At 43.3% G+C, this 21,187-nt stretch overlaps 1 protein-coding gene across 1 annotated transcript in view; it reads right to left on the reverse strand.

Moving 5' to 3' along the window:
* The window catches only part of C3 (complement C3), a 140,268-nt gene that overhangs the window by 112,284 nt on the left and 6,797 nt on the right, over positions 1 to 21,187 (reverse strand). The window contains exons 5-9 of the mRNA XM_068274111.1: positions 15,175 to 15,269; positions 12,413 to 12,495; positions 10,138 to 10,225; positions 7,814 to 7,916; positions 243 to 363 (exon numbers count right to left, since the gene is read on the reverse strand). Of these exons, the coding sequence (XP_068130212.1) occupies positions 243 to 363; positions 7,814 to 7,916; positions 10,138 to 10,225; positions 12,413 to 12,495; positions 15,175 to 15,269 (490 nt within the window). The remainder of the gene's footprint in view (positions 1 to 242; positions 364 to 7,813; positions 7,917 to 10,137; positions 10,226 to 12,412; positions 12,496 to 15,174; positions 15,270 to 21,187) is intronic.

Below are 21,187 nucleotides of genomic sequence, written 5' to 3' on the forward strand. Positions count from 1 at the left end.
GGAGACATCAACTTCAAACTAGTTACCTCCTTAATTAGATTTACACTTTGTCCCCTTCTACACTGCGCCCTGAGGAAGGAGCCTCTGCCTCGGCCCGGCCCTGCGCCCCCTCCTGCACTGTGCCCCGAGACTGAAGCCTCTCTCGCCTCTGCCTCGGCCCAGCCCTGCGCCCCCTCCTGCGTTGTGCCCAGAGACTGAAGCCTCTCTCGCCTCTGCCTCGGTGCGGCCTTGACTTCACTCACCCGATTCGGTAATTACTGTGATAGACATATACATGGTAAACTCCAGCATTTCATCGGCACTCTGAAAATTCTTCAAAAAGTCTTGTCTCCTTAAGGTTGCCAGACCTTCTCCACTTGTAATCTAAAAAATACATCAAAGCACACAATGAAAAGTATTTATTCCACCTATAGTTGCTGAAGAAATTCACTTCCTCATATTCTGCTTTTATTTAGGCAAATCAACCTTTGTAATTAGTTTTCATGAGCAAATGTGAATAGACTGCAGGAGAGCTCTGCTGAGACACCTCACCATATAGTAATCACTATTTCCTAACAACCATTTCCTTTCAGAGCCTTCTTCAGAAGTTAAACCAAGTAAAACAGTTCTGCTCGGATACCCCTTTTACAAAATCTGGATTCGATTCGGATCCGGATACCCAGATATCCGATCCGGGTCGGATATCCGATTTCAAAATTTTCCGATCCGAATCGGATATCCGACCTCAGTATCCGGCCGAATTCGAATATCTGAAAAGAAAAACCGGAAGTGCCCTTTAAATTGCTTCAAAAAGTTTTTTTTTTAAAGGGGAACACTAATTGATGATGTGGGGACTTAAAATCCCCTCCCCCCCCCAAAAAAATGGCTGTCAATTAACAGGCCTAGGTTCCAAACAGCGGTCGTGCAGCCCACATTGTGTCCAAAGTCCAACCGCACAACTGGGACATGACAGTTTTCAGCCAAGACACCTCCAAAAAATTACGCAGCAATTGTGTTTTGGGTTAAATATACTGTAGGTGGTATCAGTGGCCTGTGGCACCCTGGCCTGGCAGTGGGAGCTGCACAGGCAGCAGGAGCAGGGCAATGCAGCAGCAGGTGTAACGTCTGCCAGGAGCATGCCGGACGTGGCACGTGGCAATTGGCACTTGGCACGTGTCACGTGTCACTTGGCACGTGTCAAGTGGCACTTGCTGAGACACCTCACCATATAGTAATCACTGAGGCTCAACCCTCAAGCCTTCTTCAAAAGTTTAACCAAGTAAAACTTCAAGGTTTGGGGTTATTTTTAGGATCTCCATAAATTGTAATGAACAGTGCTGCTCAGATACCCCTTTTCAAAATCAGATATCCGATCCAGGTCAGATATCCGATTTTATAATTTTCCGATCCGAATCGGATGTCCGACCTCAGTATCCGGGGCATGCCTCCATAATTAAAACCCACGTATTGTATTTGCCCATATGTCACGGTTATTTCACCGTTTAAATTATGTCCCTATCGCAATGTATGGCGACAATATTTTATTTGGAAATAAAAGAGCATTTTTTTCTGTTTGGCATCCATCACTATTTACAAGCTTATAAAAAAAAAATAGAGATAAATATTTCATCTTTACATAGATATTTAAAAAGTTTAGACCCTTAGGTAAATATTTATGTGTATTTTTTTTTATAGTAATGTTTTTTGTTTTTTTTATTAAACATTTTATGTGGGTATTTTTGGGAGGGTGGTGTAAGATTCTTAGAGGGTCTTGCAGGATATGGCCCTTATTATAGCCAAAGTGAACCTGTGTTTCAGTTAAAGATTATGTGCAGAGTTCTCTTGCTATACAGAATCTAGAAGGCCAGGCAGAGAGTGGAATAGAAGAGAACATTACAGGGAATAGTAAAAGGTCAGAACGCAGCATTATCTATGGGACGTGCAGACTAGCTGTCTGAGCCTGGGATGCCCAGGGCCAAACAATGCCAAACAATGCCTGGTGTTTCTAAACACCAGCTTCTGAGTATTTAGGGTACAGGGCATCTGCTTCGCGCTTGCGCATTAGACGGATGTCAATCACAGAGTTCTGGATGTCAATCACAGAGTTCTGTAAGCCAATAGCAAGTGTTTAATAGGGGTGACATCTGGAACCCGCCCATATCCCACCTTCTGGGGCGTGTGGTTAGTTAACACCTGTGGATCTGGAGGTTTCTCCTTTTATAAGGTAGATCCATATAGGTCTGGGCTAGCGCGCTCATATTAATCAGCTTTGCTCAATATCCATATTATTACCTGCTGATGTTTGCTTTGCTTCATATGTTTTTCAATATAAGTTTGTAACCAAGATTATACCGAGTATCCCGGTTGGATACAATAAAGATTCTCTTAACTGCTCTGGCGATCAAGTTCTGTGAAAAGTCTGCTAACGGCTGTATACTTTCCAAAGGTGATAAGGACCAGCACGAAGGCTGTCAGGTAGTCACACACAGAGACTAAATATTTGATTATTACAGGTGGGATATAAATAGTTTTATTTGGGGAAATATTTGTGTATTGTAATGTTTTTTTACATTTACTTGTAGTTTTACTTTTTGGCCACAAGATGGCAATCTCGATTTTGTTTACATGACGTCACTCTAAGCGTACAATGTACGCTTAGAGGGACATAGCTTCAGAAAAAGCACAGCTTCCGAGAGAAGCTGTCGCTTTTTCAGCGGGGGAGAGGAAACAGTGATCGGGCACCATAGCCCGATACATTGATTCCTGGGCTACCGAATCCGCGGCCGGGAGTGCGTGTGCACGCGCGCGATCGGCCGCGGGAGCGCGCAGACGTGCACGTGGCCTCCTGGACGTAGATACTACGTCCTGGAGGCATAAATGGTTAAAAACTTTTTTTAGGGTAAGTGAGGCATGTAGCATCATTATTTTTTAAAGGGGAACACTAATTGATGATGTGGGCACTTAAAATCCCCCCCCCCCACAAAAAAATGGCTGTCAATTAACATTAGCCCTAGGTTCCAGACAGCGGTCGTGCAGCCCACATTAGGCTTGATTCACAAAGCGGTGCTAACAGTTAGCACCCTGGTGAAAAGACCCTTATCACGCCTAAACTCAGTTTAGGCATGATAAGTTTAGGCATGATAAGTTTAGGCATGATAAGTTTAGGCAGGATAAGTTTAGGCAGGATAAGTTTAGGCATGGTAAGTTTAGGCGTGATAAGTTTAAGCACCAACTGGGTTAGCACCACAGTGCACAGCTGCTCAAAAGTTTTGCGCTAGCAAAGTCTGGTGCACTTCGCATAGAGTCTAATGGAGCTGCTTTGCGTGCGGGACTTTGCGCGCAATCTAAACTTATCTAAACTTATCACGTCTAAACTTATCATGCCTAAACTTATCACGGCTAAACTGGCTTTTCACCAGCGTGGTGCAATGGTTCTCACACCTAAAGTCTTTTAGGCGTGCTAACTGGGCTAGCACCGCTTTGTGAATCGAGCCCAATGGGCTCGATTCAGTAAACCGTGCTAAGTGTTAGCACGCCTGTGAAAAGCCCTATATCATGCCTAAAGTTAGTTTAGGCATGATAAATTCACATCTAAAGACTTTAGGCGTGATAACTAGGGTGCTAACTGGGTTAGCACCCTTTACTAAATTCACATCGCGTGCACAGTCCTGCACGCAAAACTTTGCGCGCGCACCGCAAAAACAGCGCACCCGATGCGCCTATAAGGTCGCATTGGGTGCGACCTTAATGTCGCACCATGTGACGTTAAAGTCGCACGCAATGCGACCTTACAGGCGCATCAACGCACCGTTTTCGTCGCACCGCGATGCGACATTTCGCGCACACCGTGCTGTGGGCACGCAAAGTTTTCAGTGTGGGACTTTGCGTGCGATGTAAATTTAGTAAACGGTGCTGACCCAGTTAGCACCCTAGTTATCATGCCCAAAGTCTTTAGGCGTGCTAACTGGGTTAGCACCGTTTACTGAATCAAGCCCATTGTGTCCAAAGTCCAACCGCACAACTGGGAAATGACAGTTTTCAGCCAAGACACCTCCAAAAAATGATGCATAAATTGTGTTTTGAGTTAAATATAGGTGGTATCAGTGGCCTGTGGCACCCTGGCCTGGTGGTGGGAGCTGCACAGGCAGCAGGAGCAGGGCAATGCAGCAGCAGCAGGTGTAACGTGTGCCAGGAGCATGCCGGACGTGGCACGTGTTACGTGTCACTTGGCACGCGTCACGTGGCACTTGGCACGCGTCACGTGGCACGCAGCACGTGCCAAGTGCTGAGTGACAGTCAGACAGCAGAGGAGAAGACACTAGTGTACACTAACTATCACTCTGGCACTGCTCACAGCACAGCAGTTCTGTAGAAAGCTAACACAGTAGTAGTACTACTACTCTAACAACTACTAGCACTGACTGCAGTACTACAGTACTAACTACACAATAACACGTAATCCTGTACTATACCACTATTTTATTGTTTTTTTAGTTAGCTAGCTTCGGTAATTTTGTGATTTCAGTCAGTGATAGTCAGACTCTGTGCTGCAGCAGCTGCTATAGTTAGGTCCTGCATGTGTGTGCAGGCCAGGCCTACTGCTGACCTGCTATTAGCCTTAACTACAATATAGGTTAGGAAATAGGATTACTATGTTATTGTGTAGTTAGTACTGTAGTGCTAGTTAGTTGTTAGAGTAGTACTGTGTAATTTTTTTGAGCGGTATGGTCTAAAAACTGTCATATCCCAGTTGTGCAATTCCACTTTGGACACAATGTGGGCTGCATGACCGCTGTCTGGAACCTCCTGATGTTAATTTACAGCCATATTATTTTTTTTTTGTATTATAACTCCTTACACAATTAGTGTCTTTCCATAGCTCCCAACTGTCCCTCTTTTGGAGGGACAGTCCCTCTTTCCTTCTCATTTGTCCCTCTTTCAGGACTTTGTCCCTCTTTCTATGTTAATATAAATATTTCTCTACCAAAATATGTGTTTGATTGACTTTATACTTTATTCCCATCCAGTAAATTGATATATTACTAATTTTTAAATGTTCATATGAAGGAAAATGAACCAGGATAGAAAAGACCAGTGTGGTTTGAATTATAAAACATTATAATTTTCTTATGAAATCTTTATGGTATGCGTGACTAGGGGTGTGACGCGGACGTGATCAGGGGTGTTGCATGGGCGTGGCTTAAGAGTCCCTCTTTCTCATCTCAAAAAGTTGGGAGGGATGTTTTTCTTTAAAAAACATTATGCTTCATGCATCATTTACTATAAAAGACGTTTTTGAAGCAATTTAAAGGCCACTTCCGGTTTTCAATCCGGATACCCAGATCAATCTGGATAATGGGTTCGGATATCTGGATCTATTCGGATTGCGGAACGGTTCGAATTCGGATATCCGAATGTATACAGATAGTTTACTATCCGGATCCGAATCAACCCGGATAATAAAAAGGGGTATACGAGCAACACTATTTATTTCCTTTTAAACAATACCAGTTGCCTTTTTTATTTATTTTACTGAGACAGCGCTCCTCTTCTATTCATCAAGCCACCTATAAAAATCAAACAGAACTGCACATAGTGTAATACTGTTATAATAACGTAATATTCCTAAACATACAAAGTGTCAAAGTGCTCCACTTAAATAAGCATATTGGGCTCAATAGGAGCTTCTGACGTCACAGGAAGCAGGGGGGAAGGAACTTTTTGAAACAAACGCGGGGAAGCCAAAACCGGAACGGGACACGGCGACCGGAGCAAGGGCAACACCGCTGGGCTATTGAGCCCAGTATGCTTATAACACACCTGGATGACGTGAGTGCGCGTTAAGCGCAGGGCATTATTCATTGTATGAAGGATTTTATGCTATGTCGATTTTTATTGTATTTTATGAGGTACTGGATTAAAAACTTTTTGGAATATCACTACTGCTGAGTCGTTGGCTGGTATGCCGATGCTTTAGACCCACCTGGATTTGAGGTGGTGAGAATCTGGTGAGCGTACAAGTTTTAAGGGAGTTCCGTGGATTTTAACATTTAAGTGGAGCACGAGTGGAGCACTTTGACATTTAGGGTGTTTAGGAATATTACGTTATTATAACAGTATTACACTATGTGCAGTTCTGTTTGATTTTTATAGGTGGCTTGATGAATAGAAGAGGGGCGCTGTCTCAGTACAATAAATACAAACGGCTACATGTGGACTTGATAGACAGTGAATACTCTGAGCTGTGGACTGAATCCAATTGGGCGCAGTTTGATTTTAAATATATAATACCAGTTGCCTGGCAGTCCTCGTGATCCTGTAGCTCTAATACTTTTAGCCATAGACCCTGAACAAGCATGCAGGCAGGTCTGGAACTCTGATTCAGCTAACTCAGGTTTTACTGGATTAGCCATATGCTTGTTCCAGGGTTTTGACTCAGACACTACTTATGCCAGAAGATCTACAGGGCTGCCCAACAACTGCCATTGTTTACAAGGAAATAAATATGGCAACCTCCATATCCCTCTCACTTCAGGTTCCCTTTAAAGTGACTCTGTAACAAAAATTACAACGTTTTTTCTACCATCCTACAAGTTCCTAAACCTATTCTAATGTGATCTGGCTTGCTGCAGCTCTTTCTACTATAACCATCTCTGTAATAAATCAATGTATCTTTCCCCTGTCAGACTTGTCGGCCTGTGTCTGGAAGGCTGCCAAGTTCTTCAGTGTTGAACTGTTCCTCTATGCACACTCCAGTGTGTGTTTTATTTACATAAGCCAGCAGCTTCTCTGCTATCTTATCAGTGATAGAAGAGAGCTGGATAAAAATCCTCCTCTGGAGGCTGTGAAAGGAGCTGGTCTGTCACATACTAAGGAATTAACAACATAGGCAGAGCTGTCTGCAGGAAGCCTGTAATGTTCAGTGCATGAGAGAAGCTGGGGACAGAAGGTAAACACACACAAGTGATCTCTTGAGATTCAGAAGTAAGGCTGTATACAGCCTGCTTGTGTATGGATGTATTTTCTATGTGTGGACATGCTGTACATCAACCTACTTCCTGTTTTGGTGGCCATTTTGTTTGTTTATAAACAAACTTTTTAAAACAGTTTTTGACTACTTTTAATGCGGCGGGGAGCGGTGAAATTGTGACAGAGGGTAATAGGAGATGTCCCCTAACGCACTGGTATGTTTACTTTTGTGCAATTTTAACAATACAGATTCTCTTTAACCCTGAAAGCTGCATTGTTAATCCATCAAATAACCCTAACCTAACTGACTATAAAAAAGATTTATCGCTCTACAGCAGGGATGTTAAACTCAAATACAAAGTGAGCCAACATTGTACACTGGGGCCTAGTAGCGGGCCAACCTCAATGTCTACTGGCCACCTTCCTCCCTTACAAAGTCCCCAGGTGTTTCATGGCCCCCTCCAACCCCTGCACAGTTCCCCGGTGTCTAGAGCCCCCTCCCCATACAGTTTACTTTTGTCAAGAGGCCGCCTCCCTCCCCTATACAGTTCCCTGGTGTTTAGTGCTTTCCTCCTCCCTCCCCCATATGGCTTCCATAATGTTCTAGGGCTCCACCTCCAATATAGCTTCCCTGGTGGTCTCGAGTGGGCCAAACATAATGCAAAGTGGGAAGACCACTTGAGGGCTGAATTTAGTGGCTCTGAGGGCCAGATTTGGTCCACAGGCTGGAGTTGGACACGTATGCTCTACAGCTTTCCCTTGTGAAGTTTGTGAAGACAATAGTAGGAATTTCCATCAAAGGGGTTTAATGGCAGCAAAAATTTGGGGGCAAAAAAAGAAGATATGAATGTTTTAATCATCTAACCGCAATCCTTCTCAGGGTGTCCGGGAAACTTGTCTTCACACCGTCCTTCTTGACACCAAATATTACAAATGCAAATCCATTTACATCCTTTCCATAGAGGTACCTGAAGTAGCAGAGAAAATTACATACTTGTTAAAGAGAACTCGGTAACATTTTATTGCATGCACTGGACATTAAGTAGGAAATAGGAATGACTAGTGTTGATTGTAATAGGTACCGTATTTTCCAGACTATAAGACGCTACTGGATACACACCATGCGTTTCCGCATTCGTTGCGTCCGTCGATACGCATCGATTCGATTATTTCCGACATGTCCGATTCACGTTTCAATGGATCGTTAGGTCAATTTGCCATACTTTACATGGCAATCGACCTAAAAATCATCGAAATGCGTTCGGAAATGCTTGGAAATAATCCAATCGACGCGTATCGGCGGACGCATTTGCCGCGGAAACGCATGGTGTGTATTCAGCATAAGACACACCTAGGTTTAGAGGACAAAAACCAAGGGAAAAAATGATATATACTAAACCTTGTGCATCCATGGGGAAGAGGCGTCTTGTGGATTATGCCTCCTCAGGTACAACCTCATGCCCCCTTGTACCTCTTGTGTCTCCCTGTGTCCTGCTCTGTCTCCCTGTGTCCTCCTCTGCCCCCCTTATGTCCTCCTGTGCCCCCTATGTGTCCACCTCTGTCCTCCTCTATGCCTCTTAGTGTCCCCCTTGTGTCCTCCTCTATGCCCCTTTGTGTCCCCGTGTGTCCTCAGTTTGTCCCCCTGTGTCCTCCTCTGCATGGGCACAGTACAGATAGTCCGCGACATTGTGGCGGGTTGAAGGTTTGTATTGGCAGGCATTCACAAGTCAGGAACTACCTGTATTTAGACTATAAGACGTAGTGATTTTTTCCCCACTTTTGGGGGAGAAAAAGTGAGCTTTATAGTCCAAAAAATACAGTAATTTAGCAAATTTGTGCAAGGTTTTTAAAATTATGATTCTGATTGTAATTGCAATGTCATCAGTAATCTTGATTTTGCTTAAAGCCAATGGGTACCAATTTAAAAATAAAAAAGTCAGATACTCACCTAAGGAGAGGGAAGGCTCGGTCCTAATGAGCCTTCCCTCTCCTCTCCCGGTGCTCTCGGTGCTGCGCTGGCTCCCCCGTTCGTGTCCCGGAGGTCTTCGGGAGCACTCGGGCTTCCGAAGACGGGCCGCTCCATACTACGCACGCGCGAGTGCGCCATAGAGGGCGCTCGCGCATGCGTAGTATGGAGCGGCCCGTCTTCGGGAGCCCGAGTGCTCCCGAAGACTTCCGACAGCTCCCTTTGGCATGCGGAAGTGGCAGTATTTGACCGAACTGGTCGAATACTGCCACGGGGGATCCAGCGCGGGACCGGGCACCGGGAGAGGAGAGGGAAGGCTCATTAGGACCGAGCCTTCCCTCTCCTTAGGTGAGTATCCGACTTTTTTATTTTTTAAATGATAAACACTCACTTTAATTTACATGAAACTACATTAACACAAGTATGTTTGCAGTAGGCTTGTGATGTGTCTAACGAGTAGCAATGGGCAAATATGGCCACTCTCTTTCACTACAGTTTTTACAAAAATATCATATTTTCGCACAGATGAGAATATTTGCAAAAATACGTATACGGGCGTAAGAAAACACATTTTCACCAACAACAGTAAAGTCTATGGACACGGAAAACACACATTTTGAAAGAAGTACTAATTTTTTCAAAGTTGCAAAAATCCATTATTTTGGGGGAAATTACAAATTATTGTAATATTATGTATTGTAATCAACCTATATATTCGCATATAAGCCAGATTTTGGGGAGAAAAAAGTGCCCTGTACAGATATGACTGATCACTAGAAACACACACACCTCCTGTACGCACATCGTCACAAAAACATACACTCCTATAATTCAGAAATAGTTGAAAATGGCATAAAAGTTTGGCAGTGCACAGGACCGGTTCTCTCATGAAGCACGGTAGGTGAAACATTTGCATCAGGCGCAGTGATTACAGGGGCAGCATTTTTGCACTGTGTGTACCTGAGGAGGAATGGAGTGGCTGAGGGTGAGCAGTTTGTTTGTCACAGACTCACAGCCAGTCAGTGTGCTATTGTGTTGAGCTGCAGCATGTCATGTGAGAACAAAGCCCTCAGCAGAGCAGAGTAAATTGTTGGGTGCTGTGCGATTGTTCCAAATCGGGGGGGGGGATGGGAGTTAGGGGCATCCTCACAAGTTTGCCTCGGCCACCAAAAAGTCTAGAACCGGCCCTGGAAGTGCAATTTTCAGGTACAGGCTTTACTCACTTTGCTCTGATATCAACCAGAAATTCCTCATCATCTATGTAAAAAAAATGTTGTTCTGGAATAAGCCGGATCTCAAATGTAGGTAAGACTGTAAACAAAAATATGAGAAAATAACTCAGATAAACTGTATATTACACTGCACGATGCAAGAGAAAACAAATACAATAATAATAGTTGTGATAGGTAGTAAAACGTTGTAAAGATGCAGTAAAGTGTTACACAGTGCAAAAGTTAGTTGTGCATCGCTCCCAACTGTCCCTCTTTAACTACCTAACGACCACCTAACACCCATGGGCGTGATCAAGGCGACAGCCCCAGGACCAAGTCCTGGGGCGGGGATTTGCAGGAGATTGCGTGTGCCGATGCGCGCGCATCTCCGCATGGATGAGGGAGCTTCGCTCCACCATCAGCATCCCAGCGGCGATCGCCACTAGGAGACTGATAGATGGCAAAATCCGCCGTCTATTTACTTAGTACAGCGCTGCGATCTAAGGCAGCGCTGTAATGGGGACAGCCGTGTGACATGGCTGGAGAGATGTGATAGGCTGACGGGGGGAGGGAGGGTTAGAAGAAAATAAAACAGGGACATTTAATAAAAATAAATAAATAAATATTTATTAAAAATAAACAATCAATCCTGGGGGCGATCTGACCCCACCAACAGAGATCTCTGTTGGTGGGGAGAAAAGGGGTTGGGTCACCATAGCGCCCAACTGTCCCTCTTTTGGAGGGACAGTCCCTCTTTGGGAGCCCTGTCCCTCTTTCTTCCTCATTTGTCCCTCTTTCTATGTAAATATATATATTTATCTACTAAAAAATGTGTTTGATTGACTCTAAACTTTATTCTTATCCTTTAAATTAATATATTACTAATTTTAAAATGTTACTATGAAGGAAAATGAACCAGGATAGAAAGGACCAGTGTGGTTTGAATTATAAAACAACATATTTTTCTTATGAAATGTTTATGATATGCGTGACTAGGGGTGTAGAGGGGCCTTATCAGGGGTGTGGCAGGGGCGTGGCTTAAGTGTCCCTCTTTCTCATCTCAAAAAGTTGGGAGGTATGGGTCACTTGTGTGCTGAGATGGACGGCCCTGCAGCGAGGCCTTAAAGCTACCGTGGCCTATTTCCAGAAAAATGGCCTAGTCTTTAGGGGGGTTTAACACTGCAGTGGTTAAAGTGGACCTAAACTCTTGTACAGGACAGAAGAAAAACATCAAGAAATGTACCCTGTATGTATTTAGAGAGTTTGGCCTGTCTAGTTGTCCCTCTTCCAGGACTCATGTACAGATGCGTGCTAATATATATACATGTATTTTTCTACTAAAAAGTGCATTTAAATAACTATAAACTTTATTCCCATGTTTAAATGTAAAAATCAAGAAAAACTAATGAGGATGGAGAGAACCACTATGGTTTGAATGATAAAACTACATCTTTTGATTCTGAATTCTTTGTGATATGCATGGCGAGGGGTGTGTTGGGGGTGTGGTTAGAGGTGTGTAGGGGGTATGGTTAGAGGTGTGACATGGGCGCGTCTTAAAGTGTCCCTCTTTCTTATCTCAAAAAGTTCTGAAATACTGGGAAATACTGTGCAAGAGTCAAATCTAGCAAGCCAATATGGGAGGTTCATTTGGATTCTACGGAATTGAAATGTCTGCATTTCCGATCGGAAGTCTGCATTTTCGGATGGAATTCGGAAACCGGAAATGGGAATTCCAGTGACCTTCCATACTACAGGGAGGTGGTAAAATTGGATAATTATTGACCAATCAAAATTGGATATCTGTACCAAATTTTCTACTAAGCCCAAGTTGAATTAAATTACTTGTGTAGAATAGTTTACTGCCATTTGTGTTGTCCTATAAAAAAACAAAAATCCACTTACCTGGGGCTTCCTCCAGCCCCTGGCAGCCGTCCTGTGCCCTCGCTGCAGCTCCGGTGGCGCCTGGTATCCTCCACTGCAAATGCCGACCTCGCTAGATCGGGTTCTGGGTCGGCTTCTTCCGCGCTCCACTGCGCGGTTCAGGTGGTCGTGCTGACACCATCAGGACTGTACTGCGGATTTTTTTTTATTTTTTTTTTATTTACCTGGACGTATCCTTTAAGTGAGGCATGGAAAACTGACATTTTCAGTCTTGATGGAGCCTATATGAGTAGTGTGTTACATATGTTCCCATGTAGGGGTTATTATGCTACACTACTCTTTGTTAAAATTCACTCTATACGTCCCAAACATACAGTGAAATATAGTGTTGATGATAACCCCTTACCATATTCCTTGACTTCAAAATTGGTGGTGTAGTTCTGAATAGGAGAGTCTTCGAATTTAGCTGCTATGGTCCACGTTCCCACGCTGCAGAGGAACATACGTGGCAATATCATCAACGTATACAGCATAATAAATAAAGCAAACCTCCACATATTGTTGCATGGAGCCATAGTTCAGCCTCTCATTTTTGATGCATGTTACAGTAAATTTGCTTTAATTATAGAATCACCTCTTCACATTAACATATACAAGACTTCTCACAAGCTTCACCCCTCCTCTGGATTATCCTTCCACAGCACACTTGTCACTCTACAACCTTTGAAATCTTTAAAAACTCAAAACTCACTTTCCTCAACAAAAATATGTTCTAAATTAGGCCATTTCCACTTCGACCTCTCACCAATTTGCACCCCCTCCTGTGCACATTGGACATTGGATCACTGTACACTTCCATTCCCCATGAAGAAGGCTACATGGTGGTAAGATACTTTTTACTTACTCAGCGCAATGTTTTGATTCCCACTGAATTTACACTAGCGGGACTTGAACTCATACTCATTTCTAACTGCTTTAGATTTGAGGGCAAGTGGTATAAACCCTAGGTTCTCAACATGTGGTACGTGTACCCCAGGGGGTACTTCTGATGGTTCCAGGGGGTACTCAGGCTTGATATACATAACCAAGAATAACAAATTTAGAGTTTTAGAAAATTATGAATCTTATTTAAACAAAGCCAAATTAGCATTTTAGCTAATTAAAAGTCGTATTAAATGTTTGTATATTGTTTAGAACCAATTGTCACGTACTACGATTCAAAATATATTTGTCAAGGGGTACTTGTGATAATGTTTACTATGCTAGGGGGTACTTGGTGAGTACAGGGTTTTCAAAAGGGGTACATACCAATAAAATGTTGAGAAACACTGGTATAAACAATAAGGGAGCATGACAGTGGGCAGCTTCACAGCCCCAGCCCATGCCAATCTAAGATAAGATTTGTCAGAGGGTGAAATGAACTGTAAATTCCTTTTTTATGTCACTGTCACTTACTATAAGCAGTAAACATCTGACAGATGTGACAGGTTCTGGACCAATGCATGTCCTCAAGGGGAATCCTCTGGGTTTTTTTTTGTTATTATTATTTACAAAGGAACTTACTGAATGGCAGTTGCTCAGACCAACTGCCAAAACATTGTGGAAACAAGTAGGGTGGCTTTGTATAGATCCTTCCCAGGGAGTGCTTTTGTAAAGAAAAAAAGAAAATACTGAGAATCTCCCATGAGATTGACTAGTCTAGAATAGATCTTATCAGATCTGTCAGATTTGTACTACCTACTGTAAGTGATATAGAAAAAATGACTTTGGGAAAAATGTATACCCTATATGTATATTTTTACTTGTATTTTACATTTTTTAATTTTTCCTGATAGTGATCCTTTACAGTGGAATATAACCCAGAATTTATTATTTGCTCTACAAGATTATTTACAGCATATAATATACTAACACAATGTTTTTGTTTTTTTGTAAAACAGCATTCAAAGGGTTACATCACAGGGCTGACTCTTTCTTCTGCAGGGAGAACCTGCATCCGAACTGCTGTTAAGCTTATCTTGTGTACACATTCTTTACTTGATACATTTATGTAAACATTCTCTGGCTGTGCAGGACTTCAGCTGATGAGTCCTGGGGTGAAACACAGGTCAGAAATCACTGATGGCTGCATTCACAACAGAATTACAACAGTTATGAATAAAATGCACCAGCAGCTTTAAAAATAAATTAACTGAACTTTGGGAAGTTATAATGTCTAAATGAATAATAATACCTGTGCACAAAAGCAAATATGATAGTTGTATGGGTCATAAAAAGTAGGAGACACATTTTTGTTGAAAAATTTCTCAGAGTTGTAAAACCACTTTAAAAGCACAGATCCAACCAATCAAATGGAACCAAACCGTCATCTTGAACACCTGTAAACTATAGTTTTATTTGTGTACTTGTGGGGGACTTTGATTGGTTGGACATGTCATTCTGCATGTTGCTAACCCTTGTAAAGGCACGTCTTGTAGCATGTGAAATGCATTGAGTTAGCTTCTAGTTGGAATGTGACATTGCGCTTAAAAAAATTTCTGACACTCAGAGGACACCAAAAGGGTCTGATATCACAAATGTACTCCCTCTTGCAAACCAAATCAAATTAATTCACCCCCTCCCATTCCTATATGACCAAATGGGAATCTACTCTCTCCACCTCTATCACTTTAGAGGACTGGACAGATATTTGGGAAAATGCTAAACACAGTTCCATCTGTGTACAAATAAAAGAATTATATACAAGATCCTCTACCATTGGTATTTAACCCCAGATAGACTTTCCAGAATATATAATGGACCTCTTCTCCCCCCCCCCCCCAACTCCTCCCCCCCCCTTCCTCTTTCCTTCCCCCCATACAATGCTGTTTACTCCATCAGGGTTATCATTTCATTATTAGTGTTCATTTTCTAGAGTAGATTATTGTATGAGCCACGTGAAGACTGGTTGAAGATCTTGTTATCTTATGGTCGTTTAACCACTTATTTTGCAATTTTGTATGACCTGCCTATTAGCTGCCATTTTCTTTGCGGTCTTTATGTACCATCATAACTGTTCAATAAAAAAAACAGTGTTACAAAAAAAAAATTCTGACACAGCAGAGCATCAGTGTTGTGGAATCTACTTCCGACTATACTATACTTCCGACTATACTATCCGGCCCTTACCTTACAAGTTCCGGCAGTTTGTGAGAAAGGGAGATAATTCCAGTGCTGGACTCAACCTTAACCGTGTCCCTCTTAACCAAAATGTTTTCTGGAGTCTGCAAACAAGAACAAAGTAATGATCAGCAGACCAATAAAACAGTGGCATGGTCTTCAAAAAGTAATTGGCATTGGAGAAGTGGGGATGTGCAGTTATGGTGGCTGCTGGAGCACATTCAGAGCAGCTTCACAGCCACAGTTGAAGTCAAAAGTTGACATACACTTATTCTTAAAGTAAACCTGAGATATCTGACCCAAAATAAAAAATATATACATACCTGGGGCTTCCTCCAGTCATCTGATCGTTTCCTCGCCATCCTTCCTCCACTGCCTGCCTGGACTGTCTGCAATTCAGCCCCGAAAGTCCTCTGGTCCAGGGCGTGCTGAGCATGCGTAGCCTGACCATGTGCACGCCCCCATCATGCTCCCATCGCCAAAGCATTCTGCGTCAGTGCAGTACTACTGCGCAGGCGCAGAACGCTACGGGTGGCAGGAGAGCAACGGAGGAGCGTTCGTGGCCAGACTGCACCTGCGCCTACTGATCCTGATTGAAGGACTTTTGGGGTTGAATTGTGGATGGTTCAGATGGTGGAGGAGGATGGCAAGGGAACAATCAGCCTGGAAGGGGCTGGAGGAAGCCCCAGGTATATATATATATATATATATATATATATATATATATTATTTTTCAGTCTCAGGTACACTTTAAAGCACAGACATCTGACCCAAGGGAAAGCTGCGTAAAGTAAGCACAGAGGTATGGTCAGGTTGAATCCACACACTTCTGTGTGTTTTCCGTTCCTCTATCCTACCATGATGCCCCCACCGCCATACTTCACAGCTGGGATGAGGTTTTGATGTTGGTATGCTGTGCCTCTCTTGCTCCACACATAGTGTTCTGTGTTTCTTCCAAACAACTCAAACTTTAATTTCATTGGTCCACAGAATATTTTTCCAGTACTGCTGTGAAACACACAGGTGCTCTTTTCCAAACTTTAAACGTGCAGCAATGTTGTTTGTTTTGTTTTTTGTGGTATCCTCCCATGAACTCCATTCTTGTTTAGTGTTTCAATTCACTAACAGGGATGTTAACATATGCCAGAGACTTTGTAAGTCTTTATCTGACACTCAAGGATTCTTCTTCACCTTACTGAGCATTCTGCACTGTGCTCTTGCAGTCATCTTTACAGGACAGCCACTTCTAGGGAGAGCAGCAGCAGTGCCGAACTTTCTCCATAGATAGACAATTTTTCTTACAGTAGACTGATGAACTGGCGTTTGGAGATACTCTTATAGCCCTTTCCAGTTTTATGCAAGTCAACAATTCTTTTTTTAGGTCTTCTGAGAGCTCTTTTGTGCGAGGCATCATTCACATCAGGCAATGCTTCTTGGGAAAAGCAAACCCAAAACTGGTGTGTGTTTTTTATGGAGCAGGGTAGCTGTAACCAACACCTCCAATCTCATCTCATTGATTGGACTCCAGCTGTCCGACACCTCACTCCAATTAGCTTTTGGAGATGTCATTAGTCTAGGGATTCACATACTTTTTCCACCTGCGCTGTGAATGCTTACATGGTGTGTTCAGTAAAAACATGGAAACATTTAATTATTTGTGTGGTATTAGTTTAAGCAGACTGTGATTGTCTATTGTTGTGACTTAGATGAAGATAATGATTAAATCACATTTTATTGCCAATATGTGCAGACATCCATATAATTCCAAGGGGTTCACATATGTTGTTTTTGCTACTGTAGAATGATGACGCTGGGCACCAAGGAGTCGCTGCTTACTACATTTATTCCAGTCATTACATCAGATACAACACAAGGGTGTGGGGGGTGGACTAACAGCCGTTTAATGGGAGCAACCAGCTTCTTCGGAGGAAGGGGCACTACAGCGAAAAACTGCATATGTTTGCACATATTTTAAATCTTACAAATAAGAAGTACGTTTCTTCTAGAGTAAAATGAGCCATAAATTACTTTTCTCCTATATTGCTGTCATTTACAGTAGGCAGTAGAAATCTGACAGAGGTGACAGGTTTTGGACTAGTCCATCTCTTCATAGGGGATTCTCAGCAAGGCTTTTATTCTTTATAAAGATATTCCCTAAAAAGGATTTAAACAATGATGCTGACCAGCTTCCCTGCTCCCTACACAGTGAATGGCAGTTGCTCTGTCCAACTGCCAAAAAACTAAGTGCTTTTGAAAATAAATATATCCCTGAGAATCCCCTATAAAGAGATGGACTAGTCCAAAACCTGTCACTTCTGTCAGATTTCTACTACCTCCTGTAAGTGACAGCAACATAGGAAAAAAGTAATTTATGGCTCATTTTACTCTAGGAGAAATGTACTTCTTATTTGTATATGTTTGCACATATTTTAAATTTTACAGTTTTTTGCTGTAGTGCCCCTTTAAGTAGTACTTGCCCTACTTAGAAATTATCTGAAGTCCCTTTACATTTCCCTGCAATGCAGGTGTTAAAAAAACAAAACAAAAACAAAACAGGTCTTTTATCTATGTAAATGAGTTAGTTACACAGCTAGTTAAATACAGCCGATGTCCTGAAAAGTAAATAGAATACAAAACACTCGTATTTGAGAAGAAAACAACCACTTATAACAATTTAGAGCTGAACAGCAGTTATGGCTGCTGTTTAGAGCCCAGGGTTAGGCAATATATAGGCATCAGGAAGGGTTTTTTTGCAAAGGGGACTGTTAGCATGGGCGTAGCAATCACCCCTGCGACCCCTGCCATCACAGGGGGGCCCAGAGGCTTTGGGGGCCCCTCCTCCTCCCTCTCCCCAACCGCAAGTGCAGCCAAAAAAAACGTCCCTGCCACCCTCCCCTGCCATGCAGGGTAGCGAGTAGCAGGAGCATCTGTAATTTTTTTGCTGCTTACAGATGCTGCTTCACAGCAGAACACTTCCTGCTGCCATGTGCTGACTCCTGATCACATGACCCACATGGGGTTCAGGGACCGAGGGGGCCCCATGCTATCAATTTTGCAGGGGGGCCCTAGTCTAGTTCTGACCTTGGCTGTTAGGATTATGCATCAGGAAGGATGCTTGTGCAGGGGGAAAGGTTAAAGAGGAACTTCAGCCTAAACAAACATACTGTCATTAAATTACATATTAATTAAAATAGATAGGTAATATAATCTCTTACCCATCCTGTTTTAAAAGAACAGGCAAATGTTTTTGATTTCATGGGGGCAGCCATCTTTTTGGTTGAAAGGAGGTGACAGGGAGCATGAGACACAGTTCCAACTGTCCTGTGTGCTGATCACCCCTCCCAGTTGCTAGGCAACATGAATAACAACATAGGAAACCCCATCATGCTTTGTACAGCATCAGGGTGAAAAAGCCTGGGCAGTTTTCTTTGATGGGGCGGAGCTTAGCTAAAGATGCAGCTACAAGTGAGACTTCTATAAGAGAAACATAGTTCTGAAGCAGTGAAACTGTTAAAGAAACACCAAGCCTTTTCAGTTCTGCTGAGTAGATTTTTAGTCTGGAGGTTCACTTTAAGGTTTAGGGATCGGGGGGAGCGTTCTGTGTGAGAATAGGCTAGAATACAGTGCCCAAATTTCCCTTCCTTACCGATAAATGTAATGGAACCCTGCGGAAGTGCCCAAATAGGCATCAGGAAGGGGTTTGTGCGGTGGGAGGGGACAATTAGGCACCTGGAAGGGTGCTTGTGCAAATGGGGGATGGTTAGAGTTAGGCATCAGGATGGATGTTTGTATGGGGAAGGGGGGAAGGTTAGGGTTAGGCATCAGGGGGGAGGGTTCTGGGGAGAATAAGCTTAGGTTTAGCTATAGTTAAATATTGGTATTTAATACCAATATTTTGCTATAATTTTTGACAATTAATTAGTAAAATATCGGTATTAAATACAGATAGTTTCCTATTGAGATTACTGGGTGCCCAAATTTTGAAACCCCATTTTTTTCATGGTAGGCCTTATCATATCATTTAAGGGCAGAGTTAAAGCAGACCTGAACTCAGAATGTCCTCTCTGCTCTAAAAGATACACAACAGCATGATAACCTTTAAACAAAAAACATTTCTGTGTTACAGCTGATACAAATCCTAAAATAAATCTGCACTGTATCTACTTCCTGATTCATGGAAGCAGACATATTGTTAACAGCCTGTGCTTTCAAATGAGCTTATCTGTCATCTCCCAGTGGTGCTCATCTGGATTCCGGATATTCGGGTAACCCGGATATCCAACCTTTTTTCAGCTATCCGACCGGATTCGGATTCTGGATACCTAGGTCCAAATCCGCTTCACACTATGCGGATATTTGGTCGCATACCCGGATATCCACAATATCCGCGCGGATATCTGATCTGAATCCAGATACTGTAACTAAGGAGATGAGGTCCCTGACGTCATTGAGCCAATCAGAGGGCTCCCAGCATAAGCCCTAGCAACCAATCACAGAAGGGAACCCTGGCCAGCCCCACCTGACCTCATTGAGCCAATCAGAGGGCTCCCAGCCTAAGCCCTAGCACCAATCACAGAAAGGAACCCTGGCCAGGCCACTCTGTATAATAAGGAGGGCTACCATGATGAGAAATATCGTCCTTGCTGAATACTCACTGAGAGACATGCTCCAGTGCTGATGGCCTAGCAAGTGCTGTATACAGTGATAAACCTAAAGCTGTTCAGTGATTAACCCCTTCACTATCACTACACTATTGTTCAATTGTTTATTAGGTAGCTAGCTTGATTTCATTCAGTAACAGTCAGAGTGTGTGCTGCAGGGCTGCTGCAGGCAGCTGCTATGTGTCTGTGTGTGTGCTATGCACAGATCAGGCCAGCTGCTGGCCTGCTATTAACCTTAGCTACAGTATAGTTAGGGAATAGGATTACTGTGTAATTGTGTAGTTAGCAGTACTGCAGTCAGTGCTAGTTAGTTGTTAGAGTAATAGTACTACTGTGTCAGCTTACTACAGAACTGCTGTACTGTGAGCAGTGTGACAGTTAGTGTGCACTAGTGTCTTCTCCTCTGCTGTCTGACTGTCACTCATCACTTCGCATGTGGCACTTGGCACGTGCCACGTGGCACGTGACAAGTGGCACGTGGCACGTGACACGTGCAAAGTGCAAAGTGCCAAGTGCAAAGTGTCAAGTGCCACGTGACACGTGCAAAGTGTCAAGTGTCAAGTGCCAAGTGCCACAAGCCAAGTGCCACGTGCCAAGTGCACCGTGCCACTGCCAAGTGCCTGGCATGCTCCTGCCTCCTGGAAGACGTTACACCTGCTGCTGCTGCATTGCCCTGCTCCTGCTGCCTGTGCTGCTCCCACTGCCAGGGTGCCACAGGCCACTGCTGCTGTGCTAATACCACCTATATTTAACCCAAAATACAATTGCTGTGTAATTTTTTGGGGGGCCTGGGCTGAAAACTGTCATGTCCCAGATGTGCGGGCGGACTTTGGACACAATGGGCTTGATTCACAAAGCGGTGCTAACTGTTAGCACGCCTGTGAAAACCCCCTTAGCACGTCTAAACAAGCTGTTCGCGCATAAAACTTTACGCGCGTACTGCACAGAGCGCAGAGCGCTCCGTGCGAAGTGCCCATTAAAGCCTATGGAACTTAGCGCGCCTAAAACTTTGCGCATATAAAACTTTGCGCGCGCAAAGTTAGCACGCGATCTGATTGAGAAATCCGGTGCTAACCTACTTAGCACCCTGGTTAGTGTGTCTAAAGACTTTAGACGTGCTAAGTAGGTTAGCACCGCTTTGTGAATCAAGCCCAATGTGGGTTGCACAATGTCTGGAACATAGTCCGGATGTTAATTGACAGCCATTTTTTGGGGGCGGCGGGGGGGGAGGGGGATTTCAAGTCCCCACATCATCAATTAGTGTTTCCCTTTAAAAAAAACATAATGCTACATGCCTCATTTACCCTAAAAACGTTTTAAAAGCAATTTAAAGCCCACTACCAGTTTTTCTATTCGGATAT

This window comes from Hyperolius riggenbachi, chromosome 3, assembly GCF_040937935.1.
Source record: "Hyperolius riggenbachi isolate aHypRig1 chromosome 3, aHypRig1.pri, whole genome shotgun sequence".
Taxonomy (NCBI): domain Eukaryota; kingdom Metazoa; phylum Chordata; class Amphibia; order Anura; family Hyperoliidae; genus Hyperolius; species Hyperolius riggenbachi.